The following is a 17,787-nucleotide window of genomic DNA, read 5'->3' as shown; positions in this document are numbered from 1 at the left end:
GAAGGGGAATGAAGGTTGAAAACTGAATCGACTAGTTGCCCTGTTGAGCCATTGGTGTAAGGAGAAGGGGGTTAGAGCAGACGGCAATTGGAGCTTCGGCGTGCAGGAGAAAGTCGGGCGGATTACTTTTTCGGAAATTCACCAAACTGCGCGTTGGGCTCGTGCCGCCCGCCGGATTCACTCTTACCGGATCAGCTGATCGCCCTTGTCTAATATGGGCCCACAGGGGTATTGTCATCAGCTACGTGGGTCTTTAGTTTTACAATCCTCGATTGCATATAAGAACACAGTTTGTTTGATATAAGTCTATGACCTCAACTACGATAGATTCATTACATGAGGAGCCGGTCTTCTTCGCTTTCTCCCACTTCATTGGCCTCAACGGTGGCATCCGAAATCGGCTCTTCGTCGAGAGTGACTATTGAACCATTAGTTGGGCGTTCCAAGGATAAAAGCAGAAACCAGGAGGACATACCATGGGGCCGTATAAGGAAGCCCAGAAACAATACCACTCCAAATACAGCTGCAAGAGAAACAAAGACAGCCTGCGGGTAGGTCGCAACAGTCATGCTATAGATCAAATTGAAGATAGTGGGTGCGACTACCCTGGCGAGTGCATGCAAAAGGCCTGTTGCGCCGAGCAACTGTCCCACACGTTCGTGAGGCACATGCTTGGTGAGAGATGATTGCAAGATAGGCGAGCCCATCCCACCAAGCGACGCAACGGCACCGGAGAGAATCATGACAGATGGATGTTTCGAAAGCGCGTACCCAATGTATCCGAGGACGTCGAAAACAACTGACAGGCGGATAAGAACAATGTCCAGCTTGTCCGATCCGCGGATCACACCATCATCTTCGGATGGCGTACGGAAGAGTCGGGCGACAATCGGGAGAACAACGAAAAGATTCACCACACGAACGACATTGATAATAGAAACGAAAAGGCTCGACTCGACATTCCCCCAATTGAACATGTACTCCGCGTAGATGATAATCACCTGGACAGTGCCCATAGCAACCCCAAAAACAGCAGTATCCATCGCAGAAAGCAGGACGATGTTCCTGCGCAGGGCTGGGCTTGCTCCCCGACGATTGGGGAACAAGACACTTGGTCGTCCGACAGCGGGCATAAGAATCTTGAGAGGCGTGAGAAGATTCAAAGGGTTAAGGTTCCTCAAGGACAACCACCGGCTATCGGTGACATCAGCCTCCTTCACACGATGACGCTCCCGGGCTTCTAGCTGTCGTTCCTTAGAGAGAGACTCGGGAACAATAAAGTAGACCGAAAGGCAGAAGACTATGTGGAACGCAAGGCCAATGTAGAAGACAATCAAGGAATCCCCGGTCTTACTGATCAAGTATGCAGCACCAGTTGGTCCAGCGGCAATTCCGAGGAACACAGCGCCGTGAAACATACCAAAAACCACGCTCCTTCGATCAGGTGACGTGCAGTCTGAGGCGTATGAGTGAATCAAAGCCAGGGCCGTAGTGAACGACCCTCCCAGGCCGTCCATCACCGCCCCAACTAAGAGTATATTGATCGACATGTTCTCCGGCCAAGAGGCAACAATGGATGTAATGGCTTCATTCAGAACAGCACCCATTGCACCAAGCGCAATCATTCTAGTCCTTCCATAGCGATCGGATAAATGGCCTAGGCGGGGGCTCACCAGAGCCGATATAATACCGGTGATAAGGTTGAGATATAGCTGGAATCTGGCAACCAGAGACTGGATTTCCGGTAGTCGACACTGGGAGTTATCTTCGCCGACGATGACGGGGAGGTAGGTGAAGTTGGGATCCTGCGATGTCTTTTCGGCAAAATAATCACGACAAATCAGAGACATGATCAGGTTAATTCTAGGGACGGCGAGACCACCGAAGCCTAAGGTGAACAGGAGCCCGAAGGGCAGCAACCACCAGATCTACCATGATGATCGCCATCAGATAAGCGTAATCAGGCATAATCGACCGCCAAAGGCACTCACATGTGGTCGTCTCCATCGCGGCCGATCATCTATGCTGGGGACTCGTTCCTCGTGTTGCTGATACCATTCATCATCTTCTGCCAGAAGAGGCTCTGTGTGTATTTGCAAGGGGGTCTGTGTGGATGCAGCTGCAGCGCGATGGGCATCCGCAGCTTGCTGTCGTGCATCAAGGGCAGGTTCGCCCGCGAAAAGCTCTTCATTCTCCATGGCGGTGATGTGGCACCTTGGGGGATCGCACGAGGTTACCAGCGCATGGTTGTAAACAGAGTGTTTGGGAACGGACTTGTTGGGTCAATCTTACCCGTCCACATTTCCACGGCAGGGAATGGGGGACCGTCGGGATGCGGGGGAGATTGATGAATCAAGCAAAAGCAGGCTTTCGGGTCGCGGAGCTTGCCCAACTCACTCCACAGGGCTCGAGATAAGCGGTTTACCTCCGGAATCTCCGAACTCCGCTTTTTCCACGCGAGTGATGCAGTCATTGATCTTGCTGGCTTGAACCTTCTTATAATTCCTTGTTACCCTGGCTTTTCTGGAACAATAATAACAAGACACAAAGTATTGTACAGAAACTCGCACATATCAAATCCCCACATTTATATCCTTGGAACTCCCGGAACCACTCCCCAAACATATGTACATAACCCGAAATTTGTAGAAAGACAGGATTAAAAGTGGAGAGTATTCAGCTTTTACATAACCAGCGAAGCACGCTGCTTGCCGGCGAAGAACTTCTTCGACTCCAAGCATCGGTCGCTCTTGCAACCCTGGCAGCGCAGAGTCATTTGGGCTGAGCATGGCTCGCCCTTCTTCAAGTGTGCATAGGCAATATCGGCTAAGGCCTGGATGAAGACCGGGTTGCCGTTCAGGCTCTCCGCCCGCTTGACTCCGGGGCTATTGGCTTCGTGCATGACCTCCAGGTCCAACTCATACAGGGTCTCGATGTGATCGCTAGTAAACGCAATCGGCACCAGGATCAAATCGGACTGGCCGCGCTTAACGTATTCCATCACGGTATCTTGGGTCTGGGCTCCAAGCCATGCCTTCGGGCCAACCTGAGACTGCCAACAGAGGCGGTAAGGATTGCTGAAGTTCAGACGCTGCATAACGGCGTGAACAGTCGCAGCGACTTCGGCCGGGTAGGGGTCACCTAGGCAGATAATATAGTTAGAATTCCGATGATTTCAGTCCAGTGATGGTCACCAACTTACCGCGGTTGACAACATCCATGGGCAAGCTGTGAGCAGAGAATAGCAACACAACCTCCTTTCGCTTCTCCTCCGGGTAGGTCTTCAGCTGTGCCTCGATGTTCTGAGCAAAGGCTTCAACAAGACCAGGGTGAGTAGGCCACCGGTCAATGACACTCCACTCGATGGCACCGGCAGGCTCGGGCTCGCCGCTAGCACGCTTTCCTTCCAGGCGGTTGCGCCACTTCCACAGCTCATTCAACGAGCTTCCAGTTGTAGAACAGGAGTACTGAGGGTATTGCGTAAAGGCGACTGCGCGACCTCCCTTGCCATTTCCGAAGCCATCGGCCAACATTTGATTATACATGGTCTCCGTCAACGGAGCAGCGTAACGAAAAGCGACGTAGGGCTTGTGCGGGGCGGTTTCCGGAGACATCTTGTCCAGAAGCTTGCACGTCTCCTCACATTGGTACTCGGACCACTTCCGGATTGGCGAGCCACCACCGATCTCTGCATACTGCTTCTGGATCTTGGGCGTCCGTCGGCGCGCGATGAGAGGACCGAGGTATGTTTGGAATCGTCCCAGGGGGATCAAATCGGCATCAGCCTGTAGCGATAGAACATATCTTGTTAGTCAAATTGTCACCTTCACCAGCAACACCGTAGTTTGCCCGGATGTTCCATTGAACGTACAAATAGCCTGCCGAGGAAATCCTCCACCTCGGCCGTTGTTGATGGGCCACCCATGTTCAGGAAAACCATTGCGGTGGGACCCTTCGAGCCTGTCGCATCCTGCGTGACTGGGGGTACTACTGTCGCCATACTGTATCTCTGGTTGCCGCCAAAAGCCAGGCAGTTCCGAGGCATTGGCCGCATGGCGGAGGTTGCGGCACTGCTCCATACCCGACGGGGAATTGCGAAGGGACTGCGGAATGACATGGCTGCGATGGAAATTCCGACACGAACACTGAACGCTGTCGAATTGGCTGGGTTTAGTCAAGCCCCAGAGTCAATGGAGGATCGGGAGGTTGTATTATTAGTTGATAATGAGCGGAATGCCAGGTGCAAGTCCTCATGCGCCACTTGAGAGTCGGCCTCGGGAAGCTTTAAACCGATCCGCAGCCAACCCGCCAATCAGCCAATCACCGCCCCGCTGGGAGTCAGCAGTTCCAGGCAGGGGGTCACATGACCTTCGCGTCGCCCCCGCGTAAATCGCGTCTCAGGCAGCAGCTCCCCAATGACGCAAAGGCTGGTCCTGCAATTCTCTCTTTTTCACTCTTCAAGTCTTCAAGGCTTCTTGGGTGAGAGAGAACAATATGGCTGACGACGATTACGCGCGTGACGAGGAGAACATCGAGGATGAGGAGGTTGACGAGACGGTAAGTAGCTATCAACTATACCATGAACCATTATCGGAGGTAAAGATCCACGTTTTGACCCAATTATGACAGAGCTTTCGAGCTGTCAAGGATGCCGTCCTCTTTGCGATCGACGTGAGCAGCTCAATGCTGGAGCCCCGGCTATCCGAGGACCCTAAGAAATCCGGCCAAGAATCACCTACATCTGCAGCCCTCAAGTGCGCGTATCATTTGATGCAGCAACGCATCATATCGAACCCCCATGATATGATCGGAGTCTTGCTCTACGGTACAGAATCTTCCAAATTCTACGAAGAAGCTGGAGAACGCGGGGGCGATATTTCATACCCACATTGTCACCTCTTTACCGATCTCGACATCCCATCAGCTCAGGACGTCAAGGAACTGCGAGCTCTTGCAGAGAATGAGGAAGAGGCTAGGGAGGTCTTGAAACCATCGAAGGAACGGGTCTCTATGGCGAACGTTCTGTTCTGTGCGAATCAGATCTTCACTTCCAAGGCACCAAACTTTCTTTCGAGACGGCTCTTCATCGTCACCGATGATGACAATCCACATGGAGATAGCAAGTCTCTAAGATCTGCGGCCACAGTGCGTGCGAGGGATTTGTACGATCTGGGTGTGAACATTGAACTATTCCCAATTTCTAGGCCCGACCACGAATTCGATACTTCCAAGTTCTACGATGTACGTCACTGGACCACTGAATTTTCCAAAAGCAAAGCTAACTCGTTCCAGGATATCATCTACAAAACTTCGCCCAGTGACGGTGAAGCTCCTGCATATATGCAACCAGACACAAATACGTCGACGGCCAAGGGTGACGGCATATCATTGCTCAACTCTCTGTTGTCAAGCATCAATTCCAGATCTGTACCCAAACGGTCGCTCTTTTCGAACGTTCCTCTAGAGATTGGACCCAACTTCAAGATATCGGTTAATGGATACTTGCTTCTGAAACGACAGGAGCCGGCACGGAGTTGCTATGTCTGGCTCGGAGGAGAGACCCCCCAGATTGTGAAAGGTATCACCACTCAGATGGCCGATGATACAGCTCAGACGGTAGAAAAGTCAGAAATCCGCAAAGCCTACAAATTTGGAGGTGAACAGGTTGCGTTTACTCCAGAAGAATTGCAAGCATTGCGACACTTCGGGGACCCCGTGATCCGCATTATCGGGTTCAAGCCCTTGTCTGACTTGCCAATTTGGGCCAATGTCAGGCACCCTTCCTTCATCTACCCCTCTGAGGAAGACTTCATTGGCTCTACGCGCGTATTCTCTGCGTTGCAGCAAAAACTCCTCAAAGATGAAAAGATGGCCCTGGTCTGGTTCATTCCTCGCAAGAATGCTGCACCGGTGGTAGCGGCAATGATTGCTGGTGAAGAGAAAATTGATGAGAATGGTGTACAGAAGGTCCCACCTGGCATGTGGATCATTCCTCTTCCCTTCGCAGATGATGTGCGACAGAACCCAGAGTCCACTATGGCCGTGTCTCCAGATCCCCTGACCGATGCAATGCGGGAAATCATTGGACAGCTGCAGCTTCCAAAGGGTGCCTACGAGCCTCAGAAGTATCCAAATCCTGGTGAGACTGTCTTTGCTATCCTCCGATGACCCGTAATTTACTAACAACAGTCGCAGCCCTTCAATGGCATTATCGCATCTTGCAGGCGCTGGCTCTCGACGAAGATCACCCAGGAGAGCCGGAAGACAAGACCAAACCAAAGTACCGGCAAATTGACAAGGTGAGTGATGACGATGAAGAGACAGACGCTTCCTGTAGTTCGATTCTGATCGATTCCCAGCGTGCTGGCGACTATGTTCTTGCATGGTCCGATCAACTTGATGCCGCTTTTGACAAGATGTTCGGAGGCACCGCCGCCACAAAATCAACCTTGGTCAAAAGAGGCCCAAAGGAGAATGCAGACAGCGCCGGTGGGCCACCAGCAAAGCGGGTGAAGACCGAAGCCGGTGCTGGAGGAGTCGACGAGGAAGTCAAACGATGCTATGAGAAGGGGACAGTATCGAAACTTACTGCTCCCGTTCTCAAGGAATTCCTGACTGCTCATGGCCGGTCCGCGGCTGGGAAGAAGGCTGACCTGGTGGATCGGGTAGAGCAGTTCTTCGAGCACAAGTAAGACACTCGAGGGTGCATCGTTCCAGCTTTGTAGCTTGTAATCTGTTCGATAATGAATTATGACTCCATATCCATGCCGACATTATTTCGCCAAGTCCACGGCTATAGTGTGTAGCTATAGTAGTGTGTAGCTATAGTAGTGTGTAGCTATAGTAGTGTGTAGCTATAGGAGGCCAGCCACGACCGCAGAGTCACTGCCAAAGCGGTGCGAATGTGGGGAATGTGGGGAAGTCTGCAGACTTGATTCTTTGACTAGCAGCCTACCTCCGGGGAAATTGTCGAAATTCCTGGGGTACAACCCGAGAACATATTACAAAGGAAACCTTTGCCTTGCAATACCTACAATTCAGGTTTTCACCTGCTCGTGGGTCATAGTGAACCTGCCTTCTTGACTCGTATCCCTATCCAGCTCACCCCGCCTGCTTCCGAAAGCTTCCAGATCGACAGGATGAGTGGGATACGCACGCGAGAAGATCGCAAATGCTATACATGTAACAAAACCTTCTCCAAGAAAGAACATCTCACGAGACATATTCGAGGCCATACAAAGGAGAGGCCCTTTGAATGCTCTATCTGTGGAAAAGTATACTCCCGAAGGTATGACCTCCGACCGATCAGGTCGTATCTCGCCACCAAACTCACAACTCAACCATAGTGACGTGCTTCGACGACATGAGAGAAGCCACAGTGACCAAATTGATTCACAAAGCTCGATGGTAGAGAGGCCATCTGGGAGTATTCCCGACGAGCCAGCTGTACTCACGCCGGTCTCCGCGGCGGAATCCGTACAACCAGTGCCAGGAGGAGCTTCTGTTCCCACAGTTAGCCCAACTGCACATTTAACAGCCAGGGCTGGAACATCAGCTCTTGTCCAGCCTAATACCATAAGCTTCATACCAGGTTGTGATGACACATCCCCACAAGCACCCGCTCTCTCCGAATCCGGGACCTGGTTCCTCGAAGACGATTTTGATGTCAGCGCACTCGATTTCTCGATCACATCGACAATCTCAGAATGGGCACAGCTTTCAAGTTTCCCTTCAGGTTCTAGTCTGCCATTTACCGAGCCAGCCTTATTTACGCCCATGCAAAGCTCTGCGACAGAATTTGATCCCCCGCATGCTGGTGAAGACACAGTAAAGCGCAAGTGGTTTACGCACATGTTGCCATCGATACAGAAACAGCCCATTCAGGAGTTTCCAGTACCTGGATCAAATTGGCAAGATCATCAGACGGATACAAATGAATCATACCGAGTTGGACTGTCTCAGAAACTCCGTCCGCGGATGGAGGATGAGGCACTTCCAACTTCCGAGCAGCTCAATCTGTTCGCTAAGCTCTACTTTCATCGATTCCATCCACTTTTACCTGTGATTCACGCTCCTTCTTTTCGTCCAACTGCAGAAAATTCCTTGCTCTTCCTATCGATTTGTTCCGTTGGCAGTCTCTTTGTGGGATCATCGCGGGCAGTGTCGCAGGGTGCAAGAATCTTTGAACGACTCAACAAGGCGATATTGGCTTCCTGGGAATCATTCTTGTCTCAAAGCAAACCAGATGCATTATCAATGGTCCAGGCGGCCATACTTGGACAGACTTATGCTATGCTATCGGGAAAGCCGAAGTATCTCATCCTGGCGGATGTGCTGCATGGAACAGTTGCAGCATGGGCTCGCGAGGCGAATAGACTCGGGTCTCATTGTCCACAATCTAGGAACCTGTCGAGTGAAACTGATCTTGAGGGAAAGTGGCATCTATGGGTTGACAGCGAACAACGAGCCAGAGTGCAAGTAGCGCTGAATATTCACGACGCTGAACTTGCAACACTGCTGCACCATCAGCCAATTCGCAGTCATCGATTCCGACAGTATCCTCGTTTGTCGTCTGATGCTTTGTTTGCCGCGCCAACGGCTTCAAAGTGGGCAGCGCTCTATCAACAGTCTATGGAAACAGAACCAGAAAGTCCCGTTTATGCGCGACTGTCTCGCACCTCAGATCCATTTCCAAGCACAGCTCTCAAATCCCGCTTTACCGCATACGGTATCCTTGAAAGCATCAACGCCCGCCTCGTGGACGCCAAACAATCCCAGGAATTTGACCATATCATCTGCCATGAAATCTCAAATCTCCTGATGGACTGGTGGCAAACATACTACACCTCGAATCGGGACCCATTCTGCCTACCAGTACTCTGGCACTCAATCTTCATCTCCCTCTACGCAGACCTCGATCTCCTAGAGCAAGCAATCGGCCGAGACGGTCAAGGCCCTAGCTCAGAAGCCTCCATACCCGTCCACGAGTGGGCCTGCTCCCTCAACGCCAGCCGCTGTCTCATCCATGCATCCCTGATTGCCCAACACCTCGATAGCATGAGTATCTCCGCCGAGGCAGCCATACACGTCCCACGCGCACTATTCTCAGCAGCCTTGGCATATCTATGTGTTGCGCAATATGCTCCCAAACATGTCGTTAGCCTTGAGGCTTTTGCGTCCCCGGAGATTAAGATTTTGGGCGAAGACTTTTCTCGAGGGGTTTGTTATTCGGAAATTGGGCATGCTGGTGGGGAGTCGATGGTTGCGGATCTGGATCAGTTGTATCGGTTGATTGACTTGTTGCAACGGGGTGGAAGATGGGGGATATCACATTCTTTTGCGAATTTGCTTTCTACGGCGTTGGAGGAGGGGAGGGAGGTTAAATTGTGTCCGTGAACTCTCTGGTGTTACTTTATGCCACTTATATCTTGAAAGGAGACATATAATGAAACCGGGAAACTTTAGCTAGGAGGCTATCATTCATCAGCGCCGCATTAATTATCCATCTCAATTCTAGGGACCACGTGAATTACGCGAAAATGGTCGAGGATGACAGTGTGATAATCGCGAGACGCTCTGTGTATATGGGAGTTTACATGGATATTTAAGATCTTGGCAGGGTTTGAGCAGATTCGAAAGTATGAAATCATTATGCGCGGGGGCAGTAGCTATCCTAGGTATCAGGGAAAAGAACCTGAAATCACAAAATCAACCTGATCTAGTAGTTCTTAGGTCTCGATTTTACAGCCATTGCCGGGATTGTGTGCTGCTTTCCGTTCACCCCGCAGCCGTAGGTGGCATGGCGGGGTGAAGCTCCACCAAGGTGGGATATGAGGCCGCGAGACATATTCCCCATGTTTTGAGGTAGTGAAAGTGGGTCAACTCTTTATTTGTAATAATTATGATATCTTGCACTTGACCATCGGATCTTTGAGACATGTCTTTAGATTCCATACTTCCGATCTGGTCAATTTCCACTCCGTGATCTATAGCAACAGTAGTATTGCTGCCCTATGTATGATCTTATCAAGTCAAATGGACTAACAAAATCACTACAACTTTTTCTATATTATACGAGTAATCCTGAACCTCTGATTTTGGGACAAGATTATTGGCCCCGATGAAAACCACGTTTGGCAGTTGCAAACTGAGCGAAACCCCCCGCAACTCCGATTCGTGGGGATGACGACCTACCCCGTCTATCTATGGATGCAATTAGCCGAGGAAGTTCTAGAGATACCCCAGGTCAAGAATCTATAAGTAGTCTCCGTGGCTCTAGTGGCCATCGGAGTCATCATATTCCTTTCTAAATACCTACCGACTTGTTGTGCACTTGAAGCATAATGCCCGTCTTCACTGAGCATTCTTCTTCATCTCGGAATTTGAGAGTCTTGCCCTCTTTTGCTGCACCACTGCCTCGCCCAGCACCCCCATTTGAGCCTCAAAGTAATGGTGAGAAGTACGAAGTAGTCATCGTGGGCGTATGTTCAACCACTCCAATCTATACCAAAGCGGAACTCATAAATAACTCATTGCAATGACAGGCCGGACCAGCCGGTTTGATGCTCAACCTCCTCCTGTCTCGCTACGGCCTCAGCGACACCTCCCTCCTTTGCATCGATTCCAAACCCAGCACACTCAAAACTGGCCAAGCAGATGGCGTCCAGCCCAGGACATTGGAAGTATTCAAGACCCTCGGGATCTCCGACGAGATTGAAAATGAGGCATGCCACATGTGGCAATTCGCATTCTGGAATCCCTCAAATGACAAGGACAAAATCATCGAGCGAACTGCAGTCGTACCGGAAGTGCTCGCTCCCTCCCGATTCAGCTATGAGGCTACCATTCATCAGGGTCGTATTGAGCGCATCATGGAAACCGATCTACTGCGGTACTCGAAGAGAGGTGTCCTCCGCAATACGCGGCTAGTCGATGTCCGGATTGATGAAGAGTCTGATGCAGAATTCCCGGTGGTCGTCACCATGGACACAAACGGCGAGGAGAAAGTTGTGCGTACAAAGCATCTGGTCGGTGCTGATGGTGCACACTCCATCGTCCGGCAGTGCATGGGCCTGCGTCTCGAGGGAGAATCCCTGGACCATATCTGGGGCGTAATCGACTTGGTGGCTGATACCGATTTTCCGGATATCCGTCGGCGCTGTGCGATTCACTCTCCTGCGGGCTCGGTGATGGTTATTCCACGAGAGAGGATTTCCACGGGCGAGTATCTCACTCGACTCTATGTTCATGTTCCCGAGACGGTGGTTCCGGACAACGACCAGGATCAGGTTCTAGATGCTAATGGGGCTGTCAAGGCTGAAGATGCGCGGCAACGGAGAAGCAAGATTACGCAGGATGGTATTTTGCAGCAGGCGGCTGATGCGATGAAGCCGTATTATATCCGTCCGAAGGATGGGGTAGTTGACTGGTGGGCTGCTTATCAGATCGGTCAGCGTGTCTCGCCGCAGTTTATTGTGAATGACTCGCAAGGCGTTGGCAGAGTGTTCATCGTCGGTGATGGTAAGTTCCAGCATTGATGAATTATCAAGTCGAGTTATCGATGGGAAACTGACCATTTTGAATTCTAGCCTGCCATACCCACAGTCCTAAAGTAAGCACTCTCACTATATCCATTCTAGAACCAAGGTAACTGATTCTTCCAATTGCACAGGCCGGTCAGGGAATGAACGTCTCCATGATGGACTCCTACAATCTAGCATGGAAGCTCATATACCACGTCAACGGTCTCGCCCCAGAACCAACAGCAACAGGAACGCCAACACCACTCCTCGACTCATACCAAACCGAGAGACACCAGATCGCGCAGCAACTGATAGACTTTGACCGGAAATTCTCGACCATGTTCTCCGGTAAAATGGGTGCTACCGAGGGCCTTACTCAAGAGGAATTCCAGCAGGCCTTTAAGCTCGGAAATGGGTTCACCAGTGGTTGTGGTGTGGAATATCCCGAGAGCACCGTGGTGCTGCGCGATGATTTGGAGGACTCAACTAGTCCTGTCAAGGGAACGGATTACCTATCTGGAATCCTGAGGCCCGGCCGCAGGTTATTAGATGTTCGACTCTTGCGACATGCTGATGGGTCACCGCGGCATATTCATGACGGTAAGAACAGACTCATTTCGACAATACGATATCGGCTAACAAAGTATTAGACATTCCTTCAACGGGTCGATTCCGCGTTCTTTGTCTAGCTTCGACTGATCTTCTTGATCGGCAAAGCGTTTCCGCACGGGCACTGGATGCAGTCAGTGGACTGATGACCACATTCCCCGTGTCGATTATTGAGTTGATCGTATTACATCCGAAGCTTCATCGGCCGTTCGAGTGGGATGATGTTCCCACTTGTGTCAAGCAGCGAGCGGAGATGCGCTTCCATGATGGGTCGGCTTTGGATGACGCCTATGCTATTTACGGCGTGGATCCTGCGAAAGGTGCTCTGGCTGTGATTAGGCCTGATGGATACGTCGGAGTTGTTGCACGGCTTGACCATGTTTCGCGGGTGGAAGAGTATCTCAAGAGATGTATCAGAACGGTTAACGAGGGCTGAAAGTCGGGGGTTGAATGTGTACGCCTCAGATGCAGCTATCAAGACGAGATATCTGTTTCATGGCCAAAGAAGCAAAGTGCAATCGACATAAGTTCTATTAGTTATTGACAAATGAGTAATGTTCTATCAACATTCAATAGACTTCAAAGTCCAAGAATCTGCAACAATATGTCACGATGAAAATATGTGCAAACGCGGAGAACCGCTATCGCCAGCGCCGGATTTCAATCAGGTCGAACCACCCAAGTAAATCATCTCCAACTCCAGGCTCTCAGCTGCTCGGGACAGCGCATGAGGCAAATGACAAGAAAAGAGCTCAGCTCTAGGATAAGGGGTATCGAAAACATCGGCGAATACGCACAGTGGCGAAGAATCAAGGCGCGAGCCAGGGAAGAATTTGGCGTGAAAGAAGGTGAAAGCTCTCTCGAGACAAACGAACCGCATTCTCGGGGCTTAGCATTTGCCATAGACCTGACAATAGCAAAGCTCCTCATCAGGACAATAGACAGCCTCCATGCCAAAAATGACATGCCACAAGAACTCCATCACCCGCCCGGACATGGCATCGTTCAATTCCGTCTCGATAATCCACTGCCGGAACTTCACATAGTCCTCACGCGGTCGCTTCAGCACCTGGCTCCGCGAGACCACAAACTGCGCACAGCACGCCGCGCCAATCTGCTCCGGCTTGCGCATGTACTTTTGCGTAGGGAATTCCTGCTCATACGGCGAAGAGGCGTTCAATGGCGGCGTGCTCGTTCCCTCAAAGATATCCCACCAGACCTGCTCGGTGACATGTTGATTGAAACGGTGGGCTTCCTTGCAGCCGGGGTTCCAATTGCAGCGGAGGTTGACGTAGCCGTTTTCCTGGACGAAGTCGGTTTGAAGCATGCGCATGGAGTTGACGTTGTCGTGGAGTGGGGCGTCGTTGTGCCATGCCATGAGGAATCCTGCGCGATGGGCGTGGAGAAAGGCGATTGTTGATGGGAGGGTGTCGTAGTGGTCAATTACGTAGGACAAGTAGGCCATAGATTCGTGGCCTTTGTTAACAGGCGTTGTGAGAATTTGGGGGTTGGATCGGGCTTCTGCGGAGGGATTGACTATGTAGATAGCGCGCTGCCAGCTGTTTGTTGAGAGGAATTGAATTAGTGACCAAACGCTTCGTGGATTTTGAAATAGGAAAAAAAAGATGCGTACTCTGGAAGCTCCTCCTGGACCCAATCGGTAGGCTCCTCTTGCAACTTGGCCATGACAATCACCTTGTCTCCCGGTACGGGCACATTGCCCACAGTCAGATGCTGAGCGGCTCCATGCCGATTCAACCACTCAACCAAGTATGCGCCGGCGCGATACTGGCTACAGATATCTTTGAGATGTGCCTCCAACAAATACAGGGAGAAGAGTAGGAGCAATGAAGCACAGAGTGCGAAACGTAATCCACCCTTCATCGTGAAGACGAGAGGTAATTTAGAGATCTTCAAGGGGAGACCCTTGAGCGGAGCTCCGTGCGTACCGATTTCACCGCAGGAGGGACCTCGCCATTGATCGACGATTTGATATGGACAGCGTGTAGAGAGTGTGAGGTCAATGACAAGTCAAGGGGCGATGAAGGTGCAAACTCGTATTTAGAGGGGTGAGAAAGGAGAGAAAAAGGAAAAAAGTCACGTTGAGGGAAAGGAGAGAGTTTGCGGCGCTTTGTAGCCACGTGAAACAAGGCAAGAAGAGTACTTAAGGTTACCAGTTGTGGGGAATCAGTTCAGCGAAATGGTTAACCAGAAAAGATACTTAAACAGGGAATAAGGGACACCACCGATGTAGGCTACAGTATAGTACAGCAGAGCGGATACCTGTCTTGGACTGTTGAGTAGTAAGGGGAATAGTAGAGGGGCCATGCTTTCCACAAGTTTCTTCGCCATTGGTATTACAGTATGTATCACCCAAAGTCTAAGCCGCGTTTAACTTAGAATGTCATTCTACGGGGCCATGATTGGCCACTCAGGAGGCGGGTTCAAGGGACAAGAGGGGCCCAGGGTACATAAGCTTGGGGCAAAAGGAACGTTAAGTCTTCCGAGGGTCGCTTGGGCCCTTGACGAAAAAAGCTTGGCTCGCGGCCAGTCTCGCGCCTCCCGAGGCCCCTATCGTTTCGGTCGAAGTATATTTTTCGTTGCTGAGCAGGAGCGCAAATTTTACCTCTGGGGGCCAACACTGCAGACTGCGCAAGAATACTTGCCTTGCAGACAGCAAGACCCCCCTGGTGAGGATCACCCATCTCACTGTGTGATCTCAATAAAGAGTCGACGCAATGTGGCAATCAGAGTGTGATGAGTACCATGGCTCGCACGTGGCGTTTAACAATCTTTCGGGAGAATCGAGGGGAAACGAGCTGGAAAACGGTGCTGCCGGGGGGATGCAGGAGGAGGAACAGTTTAGTCAGGACACGCAGGACGTGACGCAGAAGACGCCCAGGCACGTCCGTTCTCCACCGAGTTATTGGCTAGTCTCGTATTCATGTGGGGGCGTGCTTGATTACCCCTAAAGTTAAATGCTCGTCGGCAGGATCTGCCTGTTTAATATTAGCACACAGAGTAGGAAGGTGGAATGGTCGCGAAAATAGGCAGACACGATCTTGAGTCAGACGAGCGACTCATGCAAACGAGGATCATCAGAGTCGTCTTTTTTTTGGAGACAAGCTGAGCATCAGTTATCGGGCGTCAGACAATAATCGAACTCTCGTCGGCCTCCAGCTGCTGGCGGTGGAAGAAGGCAATGTGGTAATGATGACAGAATAAGGCCCACTGACCAAGGTCGATCAGCATCGCAATGACAGCAATGGCGTACGTGTGCAAACGCCCGTCCAAAGCTGCAACGCGTCCCCGACAAGAGGAGATTTGGAAACGCCACGAGAGGAGATGAATAATTCGGGTTATCGACCCGAAACCCTTCATCATGTCAAAGTGAGCGCCTCTCCAGATCGGCTCCATGGTATGCCGTATGGAAGATGGAGAATGGGGTCCATGGCTTGCACTGTCGATCGCAAATATTGCACTTTTTGGTGTTCTCGGCAGGCAACAGAGATATCAAATAATATACATACCCCTCTCTCTCTCCCTAAACGATTTGAATATCTTCGTCGCATGGCATGTTCAAGGCCAAGAAAATTTGTCGTCTTCTGTTGAGTATTGACATCAGAGCACAAGGTCAGAGCAATCAATGCCATTGGCGGACCTCGACCATGGCCGAGCGCCCTCGATTTGCACTGGCCGCGTGTCATTCTTGGCTGGGAAAGACGACAATTCGCAGGTTCTCCGAGGAACTGGGGGGCTCGAGAGGTAAGCTCAATGCGGGGTTTGCAGGCTAAACCGGTGTTTATTCCGAGTTGTGTTCGATGCTGAGCTGATATGAGGTGTGGAGGTGGAGGTAGGTGGCAGCGAAGGAGGCCCGGGATAACAATAATCTGATCACCTCCAGGCAACCCCCGATGACCACCACCTTCAGCTATCATGCACTCAGGCTAAGCAGATGGGAACCAAATCAGGTTTTCTTTTTTACTTTGGGAAATTCCATTTCCTGATTACGACGGGACTCTCTAGCTATGGATGGAAGGTGACGGCATAGAACCCGTGTCGGATATATGTTGAGCTAGAGGAAGTCGTGTAATTGAACCTCGGAGGTGTACATACATGATCTTCTAGACATGATATCTACGACTCTCCACTCGAGAGGCACCTGAATAATGATCCCAAAATATTGCGCTCAGTCGGTTCCACTTTTGTCCAAAGACACTCCTAGGCCATGTAGCGCAGTCCAGCTGTAGCTTGCCCCAGACCCCCCTCCAACGATCCTACTCACTGCCCTCATTCTCCTCTTCCTCGCTCACCTCCTCACCCTCCTCAATCGCCTTCTCGCGCTCCTTCCGTGCCTTCTCCCGCTTCTTCTCCAGCAAAGCATTCAGCTTCTTCGCAGTATTAAACACACCACCCGTACCCGCCCCGCACGCCGCACAAGACGGATTCTTGCGATACCGTTGCAGCGCGCAAGATTCGCAAAAGTAGTGCCCGCACTTGGTGATGATCGGGTTCTGGTATGGTTTCCGACAGATAATGCAGGCAAAGGGGATGCTGTCCAGCAGCTCGTCATCATCCTCGTCCTCGTCATCCTCGGCAGTCTTGCCAGCGCCTTTCCTTTGCGACACCACCCGTCCGCTCAATTTCTTGCCATTGGTGCCGATTTCCCAGTCACGATCTAGTTCCCAGCCTTGTTTGTAGTCCTCGCGGGCGTGTAGGAATTTGCAGGAATCGCCTATCGTCGTCATGTTAGCCTCGGGTCAATTAGCTTCTTGGGGCAATTTGTCCAGGAACATACCGAATCCACACCACCCAGTCTGTTTCCAGTCCTTACAAACATCAGGGGCAAAGTCCATTACTGTCACAGTTCGGACGTTCGTGGGCGCTTTAATCGGACCGAATTGCTTGCTCGGCGCATCGGGATTCTTCTGAATGAACGAGGAATAGTTGGCCGCGCCCTTGTAGGTACCGTCTGGAGCGGAAGCTGTAGACGCCTGAGCTCGCGTTGAGCCCAGCAGGTTCTTGGCACTCAGATCCTCATCGTACCAGTTGGAAGATTTCGTGGCATCGTTGCTCGTTGATAGAGGGACCGGACCGGTGCTGGCAGGTTGATCGGCGGCGGGGTTTCTCCTGGTGGCATTTGCGGCGGATGAAGCTGTCACTGCCACATTCTTGCGTCGCCTCTTGATGCGCCGGCCTTCTTCATCGTCGGATGATGTGAAATCAGACCCTGAGACTGAGGCCGGTGGCGGGGTTGCGGGCTTCTTGCGGAAGTTGGCTTTGCCCTTGGCGCGTTTCTTGAAGCCGAACTGGGGAACAGCTTCTGCGACTTCAGTCTCTTCTGGCATGCTGGATGATCTGTAGGGCACTTGTAGGTTGATTTGAGAGAGGATAAAAGGTAGAAGGTATCTTTGAAGGACTTTTGACTTCGTCCCAGTTTATCATCGTCACCATCGGAAGCTGCTCGAAACCCGCGGAGACTGACTAAGCATGCGTGACTCAGCGGGGCCTCTCCAAGTCATGTGGACATGCAAACAGTGCAAACAGAGCAAACAGAGTGCCCGACGCGTTGGGAAAAGAAAACAACAAGTCAACAACCGAACCGGACTGGACTGGACTGGACTGGGACTATCGAATGATAATCATCGCATGCAGT

At 51.3% G+C, this 17,787-nt stretch overlaps 7 protein-coding genes across 7 annotated transcripts; 3 read left to right on the top strand and 4 right to left on the bottom strand.

Annotated features, from left to right (window-relative positions):
* Positions 1-332: 332 nt before the first annotated feature.
* On the bottom strand, positions 333-2,198 carry N7458_003402 (putative tetracycline-efflux transporter; the record flags this gene model as incomplete). Its single annotated transcript, XM_056906785.1, has 3 exons — positions 333-418; positions 476-1,928; positions 1,992-2,198. The coding sequence occupies 3 exons, from the start codon at positions 2,196-2,198 to the stop codon at positions 333-335; spliced, it is 1,746 nt and encodes a 581-aa protein (XP_056770892.1).
* Positions 2,199-2,683: 485 nt separating this feature from the next.
* On the bottom strand, positions 2,684-4,117 carry N7458_003401 (ferrochelatase HEM15; the record flags this gene model as incomplete). Its single annotated transcript, XM_056906784.1, has 3 exons — positions 2,684-3,141; positions 3,203-3,785; positions 3,872-4,117. The coding sequence occupies 3 exons, from the start codon at positions 4,115-4,117 to the stop codon at positions 2,684-2,686; spliced, it is 1,287 nt and encodes a 428-aa protein (XP_056770891.1).
* Positions 4,118-4,494: 377 nt separating this feature from the next.
* akuA (uncharacterized protein) lies at positions 4,495-6,692 on the top strand (the record flags this gene model as incomplete). Its single annotated transcript, XM_056906783.1, has 4 exons — positions 4,495-4,557; positions 4,630-5,241; positions 5,293-6,139; positions 6,196-6,692. 4 exons carry the CDS (start codon positions 4,495-4,497, stop codon positions 6,690-6,692), a joined length of 2,019 nt encoding a protein of 672 aa, XP_056770890.1.
* A 712-nt stretch (positions 6,693-7,404) lies between these two features.
* On the top strand, positions 7,405-9,396 carry N7458_003399 (Transcription factorfungi; the record flags this gene model as incomplete). The annotated part of the gene is made up of 1 exon (XM_056906782.1): positions 7,405-9,396. One exon carries the CDS (start codon positions 7,405-7,407, stop codon positions 9,394-9,396), a length of 1,992 nt encoding a protein of 663 aa, XP_056770889.1.
* A 947-nt stretch (positions 9,397-10,343) lies between these two features.
* On the top strand, positions 10,344-12,567 carry N7458_003398 (uncharacterized protein; the record flags this gene model as incomplete). The annotated part of the gene is made up of 5 exons (XM_056906781.1): positions 10,344-10,481; positions 10,545-11,520; positions 11,589-11,611; positions 11,672-12,122; positions 12,173-12,567. The coding sequence occupies 5 exons, from the start codon at positions 10,344-10,346 to the stop codon at positions 12,565-12,567; spliced, it is 1,983 nt and encodes a 660-aa protein (XP_056770888.1).
* Positions 12,568-13,020: 453 nt separating this feature from the next.
* N7458_003397 (DUF3431 domain-containing protein) lies at positions 13,021-14,015 on the bottom strand (the record flags this gene model as incomplete). Its single annotated transcript, XM_056906780.1, has 2 exons — positions 13,021-13,690; positions 13,765-14,015. The coding sequence occupies 2 exons, from the start codon at positions 14,013-14,015 to the stop codon at positions 13,021-13,023; spliced, it is 921 nt and encodes a 306-aa protein (XP_056770887.1).
* Positions 14,016-16,408: 2,393 nt separating this feature from the next.
* N7458_003396 (U2-type spliceosomal complex subunit CWC24) lies at positions 16,409-17,479 on the bottom strand (the record flags this gene model as incomplete). The annotated part of the gene is made up of 2 exons (XM_056906779.1): positions 16,409-16,866; positions 16,930-17,479. The coding sequence occupies 2 exons, from the start codon at positions 17,477-17,479 to the stop codon at positions 16,409-16,411; spliced, it is 1,008 nt and encodes a 335-aa protein (XP_056770886.1).
* Positions 17,480-17,787: the final 308 nt, after the last annotated feature.

The sequence above is a fragment of the Penicillium daleae genome, assembly GCF_028827525.1.
Source record: "Penicillium daleae strain IBT 16125 chromosome Unknown utg000002l_segment0_segment0, whole genome shotgun sequence".
Classification (NCBI taxonomy): Eukaryota; Fungi; Ascomycota; class Eurotiomycetes; order Eurotiales; family Aspergillaceae; genus Penicillium; species Penicillium daleae.
This window is presented reverse-complemented; position numbering and strand designations above follow the sequence as displayed.